General features: G+C 42.3%; 1 protein-coding gene across 8 annotated transcripts in view; it reads right to left on the bottom strand.

Annotated features, from left to right (window-relative positions):
* The window catches only part of gli2a (GLI family zinc finger 2a), a 412735-nt gene that overhangs the window by 147484 nt on the left and 248693 nt on the right, over nt 1-16558 (bottom strand). For all 8 annotated transcript variants that reach the window (XM_060827038.1, XM_060827037.1, XM_060827045.1 and 5 more), the window contains one exon: nt 9223-9328. In XM_060827038.1, the coding sequence (XP_060683021.1) occupies nt 9223-9328 (106 nt within the window). The remainder of the gene's footprint in view (nt 1-9222; nt 9329-16558) is intronic.

Here is a 16558-nt window from a genome sequence, read left to right as displayed (position 1 = left end):
CTGATCAATGTGTGAGGTTAGGACAAGGTCAGGAGAATCTGAGAGGCCCTCTATGGAGCAACATGCTATGACAACCAATTGAGGAAAAAAAACTACTTATGTGAGGAGAGGCTGATGTTTAAAACAAACTGATCCTTTAACAGAGTAGCCCACATTTAACCATGTGGAGCATCGTGGGAGTTCTGATAACTTACTCTCTGTATGTGTGCATATGTTGTAGATATTTCTAACACTCAATGTACAGCCTCAGGCAAGATACAGCTTGCAATCTGTCAGTATACTGAACATTTGAGACAGATGATTAGGTGATTATCAATGACAATTTAAACGACCAACCACTTTGTAGCACCACTGTGGGATCTCAAGCATTTGCCCATTTTTTTATATTGGACGGTTCCACACAGGGGAATGGGGGAAGCAAAGAGAGGGAGTAGACCTCGGGAAGCCTGGCCTAATGACATTATCGCTCGACTATTAATCCAGAGACCCGAGTAATATTCTGGGAACCTGGGTTCGAATTCCGCCCCAGTAGAAGGTTAAATTTGAATTCAATAAAAATCTGGAGTGAAGAGTCTTAATTATGACCATGAAACAGTTGTTGATTGTTGGAAAAGCCCACCTAATTCACTACTATTCTTTAAGGAAGGAAACTGCTGTCCTTACCTGGCCTACATGGGACTCCAAACCCACAGCAACGTGGCTAACTCTTAACTGCCCTTTGGGCAATTAGGAATGGGAAATGAATGCTGGCCCAGCCAGTGATGTCTACGTGCTGTGAACGAATTGAAATAAGGTTCACAATCCAACCTGATCCCTCTGCATTTCTCAGCTGGGACTGCTCGATGTTGAAGCCTCTTAATATCTGAGGTGAAAATCCTCTCGCGAATGGCTCCGCTGTAGACCCTGGCACAAGAACTAGCTTCGTACGAATACAAACTGTGACACTGAAATTACTGATAGGAAAAATTTTGCGTCAACTCACTGGATAACTCTGAAAAGCCAGAGATCCAGGAGCAGCTTCACAACATTGGGACTGATAAAAAAAATAAACCATTTCAGCTCTTTTCAGAGCCAGGGATCAAACACAATTTACAAGCCAGGTCAGTAATTCAGGCATTTTAGTCATTTCCATTAAGTTTGAATCTGTTTAGAAAAGGTCAAAATACTGCAGATGCTGGAAGTCTGAAACAAACAGATAAAATGCTGGAAAAGCTCAGTAGGTCTGGCTGCACCTGTGCAGAGAGAAACAGCGTTTACATTTCGAGTACAGTGTGATTTCTTTCAGAACTGTTTGAACCCACTGACTGGCTGATCTGATTTCAGCTCAGATGGAGTGTCTTTCCAGGCCTGCGTTGCCCCATGGAGCCTTTTTCACTCAAACGCTCCTCCAACCAATCTACTCCGGGAAAGGCAGGAGGCATTTAATGGAGTCAATGATGCCCTCTCCTGCTGACTGGTGAAAACCTTGCACTGGCTCTTTTGGGCTAAGGCCCAACAAAAGGCCATCAGGTGCTTACAAAATTGTGACAGGCCTTCAAGGACTCCGGTGGGGGCTGGCAGAGGTCCAAGGAAAGGCCAGCCGCTTGGCACCGTAGGTAGCGCCGATTGGAGTGGTGGGGGCTGTGGCCAGGGTTGTATACACCAGAGGCCCAGGATATTGCCAAGGAACCAGAGATGAGGAAGGACAAGATGTGGATCTTGGCTTTGGGGGCCATTGGGTGGTGGGGAATGAAATAGAGGGGCAACTACAAGCACCAGTAAATTAAGGATATCCCTCCACTCCACAAGACAATGAGCATTCTTCAAAGACTTAAGGGCTTCAATTGGCAATGGGGTAGGAAGGCCCTTGATGAACCTTCCCACCAAGTCCTTAACAAGGATGTGGGTGAGGGGCAGGTATTGGGTTCGCTATCTGACACCCTCTTTACTGATTAAGTGAGGATCCCCATCACAGACTCACCAACCCTTCCCCCGTTCCACCAACCCCAGTCTCACTTACTCTCACACACACATATAAATGCCCAAATTCAGATGACTGCACTTAATTCCTCACCTAAAAACACCTTAAAAAGTCTAATTTTAAAAGAAGAACAAATCAGAAATAAATCTGAAAAGGATGAATAGTTGTGAATGACTCAAAGGCACCTACTGCACCCCATCCCCTTTTTTGAAGGCATTGGCTTGAGGATTGGGTTCAAAGGATAAACCGAGAGTAATATGGCCAATCAGTTGAAATAATCAGATGAAGAATTACCCAAAGGAATGTTAATCACAGCCAACACTACTTGCAGGGAGAGGCCTAAGATTTGAACCACCAACCTTGTAAATTGGCTAGATGTCAAACTCTAGAGTGGTCAATTTGGCCACAGCTAGACGGTGATTCAAGCAGGTGGCATTTTCCCTTTTTCATGCTAAAACCTTTAAGACCAATGTTTCTGTAAATGGCTTTTACACCGAGTAAAATTGGGTGGGCAAATATAAATTTATCATAAGTAGATCCTATCCAAATCCACTGAGTTCTTCTTCTCTTGGTAACAGCAGATGAAATTGCAGATGTCGATCAGCCCAAAACGTCAGGAAAGATCCCGATAAAGGTGGAATTACATGGGTGGGTTGCGCTTCGGCGGGTCGTGTGTGGACTTGTTGGGCCGAAGGGCCTGTTTCCACACTGTAAGTAATCTAATCTAATCTAATCTACATACTGAATCATGAGAAAGTAATGGTCCTAAATATAACCTAATGGAGGTGAAGAATGGGCCTAGCACAAGATCTGGCAGCATCAGCAGTGGCTGCATTGGTGAGGTGGGCCGAAGCAGACTCATGGTAGTGGTGGAGTCGAGTTTGGGCGGTACCAGGTGGCATTGGCGATGTCTGCAGTGACGAGGTCTAGTGAGCAGTCATAGTGGTGAGGGCATTGATGGAGGTGAGATGGTGCCCAAGAGTGGCAATATTTGTTCAAGCAGCAGCTACACAGTGGCGAAGGGAATCCATGCTTAGCCACCAGACCCATGGTCCATGACAGAGTACTTAACAAGAAGGACTTTAAAGGTGAATACTTTTTCTCTATTTCTTCACTTTTTTGCCTTTTTTTTTGTTTAGGTTTTTCTTTTGTGTTTTAAGATGGTGCTGGAGGGTAGTGACACTATGCAACACTCATCACTGTATTTATGGAACAAAATACATGTCACAACAAATAATTTAAATTGAAAGTGACTCTGCCACTAGTAAAGATCCTGGAATTGTGCAAATAAAAGTAGAATTTGACTTATTCTGCAAGCGTACAACATGGGCCTTGGGTTTGCCATCATTTTCTTCTGTTGCTAGGTGATAGGATTGCGCTAGTGAATGCTGGGAGACCTCTCTTTTCAATTCTGCCAGGAGACTGTACTCTGTTGGGTGTCAAGAAGGGGCAAACTGATCTCAAATTGTACCATTTGAAGGATAATAATGCCTAGGTTGTTGTACCCTGTGAGGGAGCTCTTGCTAATTGTACACATTGGGTATTTTAAAGTGTGCATTGAGGGAGCACTAACCAATATAACATAACATGAGAGGTCAATACCTCTCATTTGAAATAAGTATTTTCTACTGATTCTGCCAAAAGCTAGGTCATTGATGATTATTAACCACCAACAACAAAGTACCATTATTATTATTACAGTGTCCGCCAAAGCCACAACATGGTAAGTCTGGAAATCTCACCATCATGACCATGGCAGTCATCTTCAATTGTTGTAAAACCTCTTCCAGTTCACAAATGTCCTTTAGGACAATAAATCTGCCATCCTTACCTGGTCTGGCCTACATGTGAATCCAGAGCACTTAAATATGATTGACTCTTATCTGCCCTGCGAAATGGCCCTGGCAAAACATTCAGTTCAAGGACACCTGAAGGATTTCCATGGAAGAAAAAAAGACTGTTCTATAGCAAGGAAAATATTTACGATTGGCCTTATCTTATTGCTTAACAATGATCTTATTGGGTGCAATAAGAAGAGCAAACTTATTAGCCATCAAGGTCCAGGAATTCACGGAAAAAACTCTGAAGTTAATTAAACACATTGGTATACGAAATCAAATTGTTGTTCACATTTGAACAGAGCTGCCAAAACCTGGAAACTCGATATTTGTTCTCGGCTGACATACTTATCATAAAGATAAGTTTTAGGATATGTGTCTTGAAATTTCAGAATTGTTCAGTTTTTGCAGTTTGTTGCCAAAAGATACTTCATTAGCACAAAATGAATTGACAAAAAGTCAATTCCCTGTTAACAGCCGCAGTAACTACTCACAGTATTTACGGATTGGATTTAGCCCAATTGACTAAAATTCAACATGATCTTCCTGCAAATCATGACATGTCTGCTTCTACTGCACAGAATCTGTTGCGTGCAGCCAACTTTTACTGTATCCTGTTACTAAGAGACATAAATACTATCCTTTGGCTGGAAGAACCCAAGTAGAACTGATGTACTTAGGTTTCAGCCAAAGCTGATTGGGGAACAGTGATGCATTTGGCTTGCTGTGTTCTCTTTATGGAAATTTTGCTTATTTAAATTTCACTGACTATGACAGAGAATAATTCCTGATTAAATAGCTCGTGACGTTTCTGTATCCTTAACAATTGTGGATAGGGGAACCATTCAGATGTGCACTGATGTTTACACAATGATATTTGGCTTAGAACCGAAATGGGCTTAAATGGCCATTGCTGTTTGGTTAATGTATCTGGTGAGTCACTGCGCTGTGATTTTGAGCAGGGATATTTATGAGACTAAATTGTCAAATATGGGTGCAGACAAAGTTGTGTCTGGCAATAAGCAGTCTTGGAAAAACATTAACTCAACTGTGTAGTTGCAAGTTTATCTGTCTTTTCCAAAGGCCCATAGGTCTTAATATAGGGGTGCCAATTCTAAAGTCTCAAGAAATGCAGTTCAGGAAGAAGGGGAAAATAAACCTAGAAATTTAGTAATTACAGACAAAGAGAAAAAAAATGTCCCTACGATTTTGTTTATTTTACTTGAATGTTTTTCTTTGTCTGTTATAATGGTATTGGAGTTGGAGCAAAAGGGCTGCATGTGGAAGGACCAAGAATCATACATATGCTTTCCAATTTAACTTTGAAGGACAACCAGGAATACGTGGAGAGCTAGCAGCAGGAAGGTAGGGTGGAGCTGTGGTGAGGGACGATCCAAGAATATATCTGAACGGAGTCTGTGACTCTGTCTTAAAGACTTTAAAAGAAAATAAAACAAGTTCAGTAATGAAGAATAAGTTGGGACTGTTCTTCTTGGAGAGAGGAGGATTGAGAGGAGGTTCAATGGAGATTTTCAAAATCATGTGTGGGCTGGACAGAATAGGTAGGGAGAAGTTGGTCCCATTCGCAATAGAAAAAGGAATGAGAGGGCAAAGACTTAAAGCGATGAGCAAGAGTGATGTGAGAAAAAACATTTTCACACAGTGAGTTGTTAGGGTATGGAATGCTGTCTGGAAGTGTGGAGGCAGATCCAACTGAGGCATTCAAAAGGGCATTAGATTATTTCAACAGAAATGGTGTGCAGGGACACGGAGGTTGACACTGGGTAATAGAACTGATGTAGCCTTGATGGGCTGAATAGCCTCCTTCTTCTGTGACTTTCTGAATGCAAATCTAAAGTGAAAGTCTAAGCCAAAGTATGCAGAATGCCAGTCAATCTTTGAAAGGATCAATGCTTCAGCTGTGACTTTCTTTAGCACAGTTCTGGTGAAGGGCATTAAATCATTTGTAGCTGTGCTCAATGATTCAATTGCACATGCACATACACACAAGGATTAAAATCACAATAAAAGTTTCTGCAGTGTTATGTGGACTCTTCAATCATTAAATAGGTTTCCTGCATTTCTTACATTACTGTGCTAATTCCTGTTGCGATTAGAGCTTCCTTTTATAAAGACCTCTCGAAGTGCAGAGATTCTTTAGTGATCAAGAATGGCATCTGATTGTGCAAGATTTTCCCCAAGGTAGCTATATTGCAATAATGTTGGGGGAGGTAATTAAAAGAAGCCATGCACAGATGCCATGGTATAAGGACTAGGTCATGCAAGCAAGAAGGTACATGCTTTCTGGTCAGACAAGCCCAAATCAGAGGCCTGAGACCCTGGGGTCTCTGTGGGTTAAACCTGCCTGTTTCACTCAGCTAACCAGGGCTGTTGAATGAACTATCTTGAGAATCTATTTTTGGTTGAGATTTTTCATTTCGAAAAAGAAAGCCTTCCAGAAGCTAATATGAGCTGCTCACTGTCAGCCTTCAAGGTACAGCGAGTCAGACACAGATAAAATTGCGGACTACTTATTAGAAAAGCTGCACTGTTAGAATGTAGTTAGGATGTTACAATAATCCTTGGCTTCCCCAAGTTTCGGAGTTGTGAAGCCAAAGGCTCCAAGCTTCCAGTTGGTGATCAGTGAATACGTGATGGGAGTGTGAGTTTGACTGTCATATTACCCACTACAACCACTGGGAGAACTGCTCTGGTCACCATGTGCAATAATCTCATAAACACACAAACAACCTTGTCCTGGACATAAGACCATAAAATATAGGAGCCAAAATAAGCCTTTCAGCCCATCAAGTCTGCTTCCCCATTCAATTAGATCATGGTTGTTCCTTCATTTCACTTGTCTGTCTTTTCCCGATAATCCTTAATTCCTTTATTGATTAAAGGTCTGTCTATCTCAGCCTTGAATATACATAATGCCCCAGTTTTAACAGCCCTCTGGAATAAAGAATTCCACAGATTCACAACCCTCTGGGAGAATAAATTCCTCTTCATCTCCAGTGAACCTCTTATTCTGAGAATATATCCTCTAGTCCTAGACTCTCTCACAAGTGGAAATAACCTTTCCACACACAAACCTTACCAATTCCCCAAAAAATCTTGCATGTTCCAATAATTTTGCCTCTCATTCTTCTATATTCTAACAATAGGAAGCCCAGTCTACTCAACCACCATTCATAAAACAGTCCCTCAATACAGTGTCAGCCCAGTGAACGTACTCTGGATTGACTCCAATGCCAGTATATCTTTCCTTAAATAAGGGCTTTAAGACAGTTCACAGGATTCCACTGTGGTCTGTCCAGTGTCTTCCATCAGTTTTAGCTAAATCTCACTGCTTTTATACTCCATTCCATTTAAAACAAAGGGCAACATTGCATTTGCCTTCCCTATTATCCACTGAACTAGAATGCTTGTTCTCATGATTACTGGATGAGGACCCCCAAATCCCTCTTCTCTTTAGTTTTCTGCAGTCTTGATCCTCATTCAAATAATACACAGCTCCTCTATTCAACAGAGACAGTCAGACGCACTTAAGTTAGTTGTGCAAGTTATCTTAAACCTATGCTCTCTGGTTCTGGACTCCCTAACCCCAGGGAAAAGACTCTGTCTAGTTATCCTATCCATGCCCCTCATAATTTTGTAAACCTCTATAAGGTCACCCCTCAGCCTCTGATGCTCCAGGGAAAACAGCCCCAGCCTGTTCAGCCTCTCTCTATACCTCAAATCCTCCAACCCTGGAAACATCCTTATAAACCTTTTCTGAACACTTTCAGGTTTCACAACATCTTTCCGATAGGAAGGAGACCAGAAGTGCATGTAATATTCCAACAGTGGCCTAACTAATGTCCTTTACAGCCACAACATGACCTCCCAACTCCTGTACTCAATACTCTGGCCAATAAAGGAAAGCATACCAAACGCCTTCCTCACTATCCTATCTACCTGCGACTCCACTTTCATGGAGCTATGAACCTGCACTCCAAGGTCTCTTTGTTCAGCAACACTCCATAGGACCTTACCATTAAGTGTATAAGTCCTGCTAAGATTTACTTTCCCAAAATGCAGCACCTCACATTTATCTGAATTAAACTCCTGGAACTTCCCTCTGAATAGCACTGTCCATCTATATCCCAAAGCCTGCAGAGGTTCAACTAGGCAGCTCAGAGCCACCATCTCCACAGCAATTAGGAATGGACAATAAAAGATGACCAACTAACACTGCCCCCAGCCCATAAATGAATACAAATAATTTACATTTATCAAGACTTTCACCTTTGCTGTTTGTGACACATTTAGGTTATCTCGTGAAGAATAAAAGTGATGAATGAGATAAAGCTCCTAAATGTGTTGATGCTCATCAAGCAAATGTGACTTCGCTGGCTCCAGCATGTTCAAAGAATAGATGGCTGTTGCATACCTGAAGAGTGTCCTATTTTGTCTGCCAGGGGGTAGACTGACAAAAGTGCAAAATGGTGGCATCACCTCTCGACTGATGCATGCCACCAGGATGATGATCCATGGCTACATAAGTAGGTGACTTAAAGCTGAGTCTGAGGTTGCTGGAAGGCTTTAAGACTGCCTCTTGTTGCCAACGTGTCAGATGTCAGGCAGCCCCACTGCTGCTCACCATGTCACATGTGCAGCTAATGCAGGCCTGCATCTTGCCACCTGCCATCTTGGCAGGCTTGCTGTCCACCATGCACACACCAATGTGATCTTGCGGGGCAGTGGAAAACCACTTTGTAGAATCGAGAAGATTTATTGAGCAGGATGTAATTTATTTCACGTGAACAACTGGTTACAGCTTAACAAAGAACAGAAACTGCTGGAAAAACCCAGCAGGTCTGGAAGCACATGTGAAGGAAGAGCAGAGTCAAAGTTTTGGGGCTCAGTGACCCTTCTTCAAAACTGGACCCGAAATGTTGGCTGTGCTTTTCCTCCACAGATGGTGCCAGACCTGTTGAGTTTCTCCAGCAATTTCTGTTTGTGTCATATTTCCAGCACCCACAGTACTTTGTTTTTAGTTGCAGGTTACATTGGTAATGAAAGACGTTGTTTCAAAGACAGCGAGGAGGATCTGGTTGTCATGCCTCACTCCTCCAAGATCCTGAGCTGTCCTGCGCACAAATCCATGTCACATCATTGTAATGGGGGCTGCTCATGGTACTCCTCAGTATTAACCTTTCAAGCCCATGTATAACACTTGACTCTCATGGAGTGGCCACCAGCCGTCAGCAAGTGTGTAGCAAGTAAAGTTTCCCCATTTCCCAATGGATGTGCTTTGTCACAATGTCCAACAACTTGTGCAACGAGAAGGAAATTAATGACAATGAAGTGCAAACGTCACATCAGAAGTGAGAAGGATACAATCTTGTTAAACAACCAACATTTGCAGCATTTACCTACCCGTGAATGGCATGGATGGAGTGAGGCTCATAATGGTATCTCCCCTCATGATGCCGCATATCGATCGGTATGGGCGTGTGGAAGGCTGGGAAAATGTGGTGCGAGGCTGAAATAAAGAAAAACAGGCATTAAAAAAAAAGTGCAGTATAAAGTGGAAAGATAACACTCAAAGGCAACGGTTCCCATAAGGCTGTAGATATTTCAGAACAGGAGTATGCTCACTAGAAAGACAGATGAGGAGCTTCATGTTTGCTATTGGCTGATTCAGACAAGAGAAGCAGAATTAATAAATAATCAAAGTCATTCACAGCGTTCCTACATCACAAACATTAAAGGCCTCCAACTGGGTTTCTGACAAAGACCTGCAGCTACACATGCTTTGAACTCTAAAAGATGGTAGAAAGTGTGAAAGGAACTGGTGCAACACACACAAACAGAACATGACAGGGCTGGGAGAGTGGAAGCAGAGGTCAGAATTGGTGCTGAATGCAGGAGCTGATCCAGTGCTGAGTTGGGAAGGTTTGTATATATATATGTGTGTGTGTGTGTGTGTGTGTGTGTGTGTGTGTGGTGTGGGCAGGGGGAAGTGTTGGAGGCAGTGGCAGGGTTGTGTGGGGAAGGAGTAAAACTTCAGCTGGCACCCTGCAGTATGGATGTTAATGGAGATTCCTGCAGGATTGGGTTGTTACAACCAGAGGCCAGTTCAGCTGTTTCTAATCAGACAGATGATGCCTAAATCTTTGGGGGATTAAGTATGGGGGATTCGGAGTTATCATGTTCAAAAACATTACATCAAGCACAGCCCAATTACATCTGAAATAGTATGTGAGGTTCAGCGCATCTCAGCTGAAGTGGCTATAAAGTAAATTACAGCCCTCTGTCAACTCTTCCTTGCCTCTGCCCATACTTCAGATGATGTCTACCCTTTGGTTATTGAAACTGCTGAAGCACAGCAAAATGTATTAGAGTCCCCCAGCCTTTCATTTATCATACAATCTCCTGCTTTGATAGTTCAGTAAACTCTGCTCAGCTCAGTGTTAATGTTTACCTGTCAAAGTACAAGCCACATTCAGAGACTGACAGCCATCTTAATCGTGAACAGCAGCTCAATCAGTCTTTACATAAGGCTTGAAAAATTAAGCATTATAGTTTCTCTCTGTCTCTGTCTATCTCTCTCTCCATTTCGTGCAGTGTGGTGCAAAAGGCTGACCATTCCTAGGCATGTTTAGCCCAATTCAGAATTTCACTACAGGTGATCACTAGAGGCAACACTGGATGATACAAGTCACACGGGGTAAAGGCATGAGTGAGGACATTAAATCTATTCTGTATCAAGTAAATTGTGCTGACCCAATACTGCATTTCATGCAGTCTGATGAACAAATAAGCATTTGGTTGGATTCACACTTTTTCTAAGACTGCCCATTGTCAGACAGGTCAAGCCCTCTCTGTAGCTCCAGCAGTGCAAACCATATCAAACCAATTGGCTTAGGGTCTGGCCATTTGTGGATATGTGAAGCCACCATTACAATAGACTTCTGTTCTGCTGCGCTGGCCACAGAGGGGGTGCAAAAAAACCAGCTTTATTCAACTTGCATACACCATTAGCAATGGTCAGAGCGAAGAACGGAGGTGAATTACTCTCATGAAAACAGCAAATGGGCGACTGAGGTTTGGGAGAAAAATGTTGTCAGAACTAGGTCATGGAAACATGACAGTTGAGTGAGTTAAAGCAAACTGTGGAGTGGTAGAGTTCAGCTCAGAGGGAACACACCAGCTGATTAACCAAGGGTGAATCTCTCCCAGTTACATTCTGTACTATTGACCACGTCAGAGTGAACCCTCTTGGGCACACAGTGTGCTTAACTGTTTCAAGCTGAACCTTCCTTGTCTCTCAAGTCAACTTTGGGCTAGACTGTGTGTAGTTTTGACCTGGTAATGTGTACAGAACCTGGAATGGACAATGGGCTGGCACTTCCTAAGGGAAAATACATTCTTTGCTTTCAAAAAAAAGATTTTAAAAGTTACACTTTTTAAATAAAAATTGGCCAAAATACTTATGGATTATTAACATCAATTTGGGAAAAATTACCATGAGAAGTAAAGGTTTGAAGAAATTGTTTGGAGTACATAAAGTTTAACATCAGATGTGATTGCTTCAACTTTGTGTGGAATGTTGTTGATTTGTGTTTATTTGCAACTAGCAGTGACAGAGATTATAAATACTAGGAAATGGCATTCACTTTCAGATATTACGTGGATATTGCATTCAGCACAGGAGGCCATTCAGTCCATTTACAAGGTGTCAGTTCTTTGAAGTAGCTCGGCAATTAATCCCACACCCTTGTTCTTTCCCCCCATCCTTGTGTGATTTTAGTTTACATGTAAATATCCAAATCATTAAATTTACTATCATCAGAATTTCAATTATCTCAATTCACTGTGTAAAAATATCATTTCTCCCCACTGGCTGTTGTTTTGCCACTGTATCCAATTCTAGTCACCCTGCTATAGGAAGGATATTATTAAACTGCAAAGAATGCAAAAAGGGTTTACAAGGATGTGAGGATGTTACTGAGACTGGAAGGTTTGAGATATAAGGAGAGGCTGGATAGGCTATGACAATTTTTCCCCGGAACATAGGAGGTCGAGGGGTGACCTTATAGAGGTTTATAAAATCATGAGGGGTAAGGATAGGGTGAATAGACAAGGTCTTTTCCCAAGATAGGGGAGTCCAAAACTAGACGGCACAGGTTTAAGGTGAGAGGGGAAAGATTTAAAAGGGACGTGAAGGGCAACGTTTTACACAGAGGATGGTGTGTGTATGAAATGAACTGCCAGTGGATGTGGTACAGGCAGGTACAAGTACAACAATTAACAGACATTTAGATGGCTATGTGAATAGGCAAGATTAGAGGGACATGAGATAAATGCAGGCAAAAGAGACGAGTTTACCTTAGGAAATCTGGCTGGCATGGACTAGTTGGTCTAGTTCTGCTGTATATAAAATTCCAGAATGTTACAGTATGGAAGGAGGCCATTCAACCCTTCGTGTCTGCATCCGCTCCCAAAAGAACTACTCAGTTAATTCCATTCTTTAGCCCTATCTCTATAGCCCCTTAAATTCATCACTTTCAAATATGTATCGACCTTTTGAAACCTCCTATGGAATCCGCCTCCACCACTCTCGCAGGCAGTACATTCCAAATTCTAACATCTCTCTGAGTTAAGAAGTTTCTCCTTATGTCCTTCCTAATTCTTTTGCTGGCAATCTTGAAATTCTGACCCCTTGTAAGTGACATGTCAACCTGTGGAAACTGAAACTCTTCCTTTACCTTTTCAAACTTGTTCATAATTTTGAACACCTCAGTAAGATCACCTCTTAATCTTCTCTGCTCCAAGGAGCATAAGCCTAATTTCTCTGATCTTTCCTTGTATCTAAAAATCTTCATTCCTGGTCTCATTCTGGTAAATCTCCTTTGCACTCTCTCCATGGTTTTAGCATCCTTCCTCAAATAAGGTGCTCAGAATAGAACACAATACTCCAAATGAGGTGTGATCAACAATTCGTGGAGGTCTAACATCACTTTCTGGCTTTGATACTCTACGCCTTTATAAGCCTTCTTCATAACTGTTTCAACTTGCCAGGCCATCTCTTTCAGCAAAGGGGCAGCACAGTGGCACAATGGTTAGCACTGCTGCCTCACAGCGCCAGAGACCTGGGTTCAATTCCCACCTCGGCCAACTGTCTGTGTGGAGTTTGCACATTCTCCCCATGTCTGCGGGGGTTTCCTCCAGGTGCTCCGGTTTCCTCCCACAGTCCAAAAATGTGCAGGTTAGGGGAATTGGCCATGCTAAATTTCCTGTAGTGATAGATGTAGGGGAATGGGTCTGGGTGGGTTGTTCTGTGTTGGTGTGGACTTGTTGGGCCGAGGGGCCTGTTTCCACACTGTAAATAATCTAATCTAAAAGTAATCTAAGCTAGAATACCACCTAGCTGGGCCTAGTGACTTCTCTACCTGGGGTTCTAGCCAGTTTAGCACCTCTGCTTTATCTGTCACCTATCTTAAAGCATTGTCTATAGGTTCCTGATTCTCCACTCACTGGTAAACAGAACAGTTCCTTAGTTACTATTCACACAAGAATTTTTTGAAAGAAGTCACACTTATCCTAATCTGAAAACCCCAAGAAAAATGGTGAGTGCTTTGGCAGGGTAGGCATTACAGGCAGTGGTGGAAGGGGGAGATTTGAAGGCAATGCAGTTTTTCAGGACAGTGTGTGTGGGGCTTTCGGGTCAGTGTACAATTCATCAGGCATGATCAGGATTGCAATGACTGAGCACTGTCACCGACAACTGACCTTCCCAAACCTGGTGAACTTTACCAACAAGTACGTGCCCTTCCTGAACTGCTGGTGACAACTACTCATGAAACGACAATGTTGACAAAAAAAACTGAAGTCAGTCACTTGTACACGAGATCATTTTATAACAGGATGCTTGAAAAGCTGTACTCCATCCTGTTCTTTATGTGACTATATAACCTCGATGTTCATTACACCAAATGGTGTTCTGCCAAATGGGAATGAGAGTTGACCTTGTTCCTACGTTCAATTTGATCATTACTGATTTATAATTGAATTCCACCTTGGCTTCATGTTCTTCAAAAGTTTTGTCCAACAAAAAGCTATCAAGTGCATGGTTTGAAATCTTAAAAGTGAATTCGTTTCCACCATGTTTTGGAGGAAGGGAGTTCCTGACTTTCACCACCCTCTGTATGGCTTATTATAGGAAATGAAAATAAATCTTCCCTTCCTACTTTTACAAAGAAGCATTTTGGTGCTTCACACTCTTGCAGCAGCCTGAAATCTCCCAATTTCTGAATCTCGAGCAAGTGCTCACCCAACAGCACTGTGGCCAGTCGATTATTTGTGGGGCTCTTGTCATAGAGTCATATAGCACGGAAACAGACCCTCCGATCTAACTCAGCCATACCAACCAGATATCCTAAACTGATCTAGCCCCATTTGCCTTGGTTTGACCCATACCCCTCTAAATATTCATGTACCTGTCCAAATGTCTTTTAAATGTTGTAACTGTACCTGCATCTACCACTTCATCTGGCAATTGGTTGCATATATACCCCACCCTCTGTGTGAAAACGTTGCCCCTCAGGTCCCTTTTAAATCTTGCCCCTCTCACTTTAAACCTATGCCCACTAGTTCTGGACTCTGCCACTTTAGGAAAAAGACCGTGTCCATTCACCATATCCATGCCCCTCACGATTTTATAAACCTCTATAAGGTGCTCCCTCAGCCTCCGATGCTCCAGGGAAAAAAATGTCGTTCTAGCCTCTCCTTATAACTCAAACCCTCCAATTCTGGCAACATCCTTGTAAATTTTTTCTGAACCCTTTCTAGTTTAACAACATCCTTCCTATAGCGGGCCAACCAGAATTGTACGCAGTACTCTAAAGGTTGTCCCTGTGCTTTTCCTCAGAAAACACGTACCGATGTCCTATCTATCCCTCCAGTTCACCAATCTCCTCTTTCAAGCAACGACCAAGATTAAAGAAGCACGCTGTGAGTATTTGTGCAATTAAGTTGCCACCCCACAGCTCCACTGGCATGTTTAAGCACAGCACCAAAAGAACAGCTCGAAGCTGCATCATGTTCAGGGAGCTCCACACTCATGTTCTGAATTCAGAAGGCTATTTATCAGCCTCTGATTTTCGAACGCTGCAAATCAGTTTGATTTACAGCCTGAGGTGACAGGTCAGTGAGCACCTGTCGCTGCATTGACCTGAAATGGGCTCAGAGTCCAAGTTCGAAAACAATGCAAACTGGGTGAAATGAGAAAGAACTCAGAGGCTCATCCTTCTTAAAAATTCTTAACCCTTTCACAAAGTCACGCTAAGCTAATGGCACAAGAGATGAAGCAAAATGAAAACAAAGCCACACACACTGACAGTTGGTATCAAAGCGTTTTTTTCTTTTTAAATCATATTTAACCTTGTGTCAGTGACAAGGTTAATTGAGAACCAAAAATATGGGGCTTTGGTCGTGTGTTATATGACAGTCATGATCAGCAAACCATTGCATTAATAGAAAAATTGTTGTAATACTTTTTACCATGCTATCTGAGCAATTGAAAAACAGACTGATCTGTTTTGGCAGTTAGCTATGTTAGTTTTACTTAATGGGTTGAAGGGCCTTGTCAATGCTGTAAATCTCTATGACTTTCCAAGACTCTAAGGTTTAATTATTTTAATTGCTGGCTTAGACCTAGTAGTGTTTCTGCTCCAATAAGAATCAGAAATGCTTGAGAAACTCAGCAAGTCTGGCAGCATCTGAGGAAAGAGAAACGGAGCTAACATTTTGAGTCCATTGTGACTCTTTGGTTGTCATACCAGACTCAAAACATTAACTCTGCTTCTCTGTCCACAGATGCTGCCAGTCCGGCTGAGTTTCTCTGATTATATTTCAGATTTCCAGCATTCCCTTTTGCTCCAGACATCCCACTGCTGATTCACTTTTGACCATGAAGGAACTGCAGTGGTCTCTCGGACTTTATCTCACAGATATTTAAATAGCTGATTCCAATATAAAACCAGACGGACAAGAGGTGGCTTTCCTGGGTATCAATTGTTACCAAGGTGTTGGAAAGGAAAGGACAATCAGCATCTTCATGGCCACAATGTCCTAAACTTTACAGTGAAACAAAGACTGTTGTAGTGTAATCACTGGTGTCCTGTAACAATCCGATGATAAGATTTCCCAAATAGCAAGGCAATATTAATGAACTGATAAACTGTGTCAGCAGTGTTGGTTGAGGGATAAATATTGACCTGCGCCAGGCAGAGTTTCCCTGTAAATATCTTCACCTTCAGTCTACTTCAATCGAACAAACAGAATCTCCCAACTATCACAGTCAAGTTATTGCTGAAGGCAAGAAAATTTCTGCACTCAATGTTTGGTCTGGGAACAGGTATGCTGAAGGTGAGCGAGCTGTGGCTTTCAGAAAACCTTGACAAGCACTTTCGTATTGCATTTACATTTGATATATGGCTTATTCACATCATTGGCAACAAAGCATCAATGCCTCACACTTATGGCTGCTATCGAGGGCTATTGTGTATACATAGAGCTGAGTTTGCAATGCAATCTGAACAGTCACCAAAGGCAAAAGAAGAGGAGGTTCACTTATCACTTGGAAACTGCTACTCTAGGTGGGATAGAGGGACAAAGGGATCCAAGTACAAATACATTGATCACTAGAAGTTATACCACAGCGTTAGCAAAAACAAAGCAAGGAATAAGCTTTATTCTCATAGAAATA

This window comes from Hemiscyllium ocellatum, chromosome 7 (genome assembly GCF_020745735.1).
Source record: "Hemiscyllium ocellatum isolate sHemOce1 chromosome 7, sHemOce1.pat.X.cur, whole genome shotgun sequence".
Taxonomy (NCBI): domain Eukaryota; kingdom Metazoa; phylum Chordata; class Chondrichthyes; order Orectolobiformes; family Hemiscylliidae; genus Hemiscyllium; species Hemiscyllium ocellatum.
Note: the sequence above shows the minus strand (reverse complement) of the source record. Positions and strands in the feature narration are given on the sequence as shown.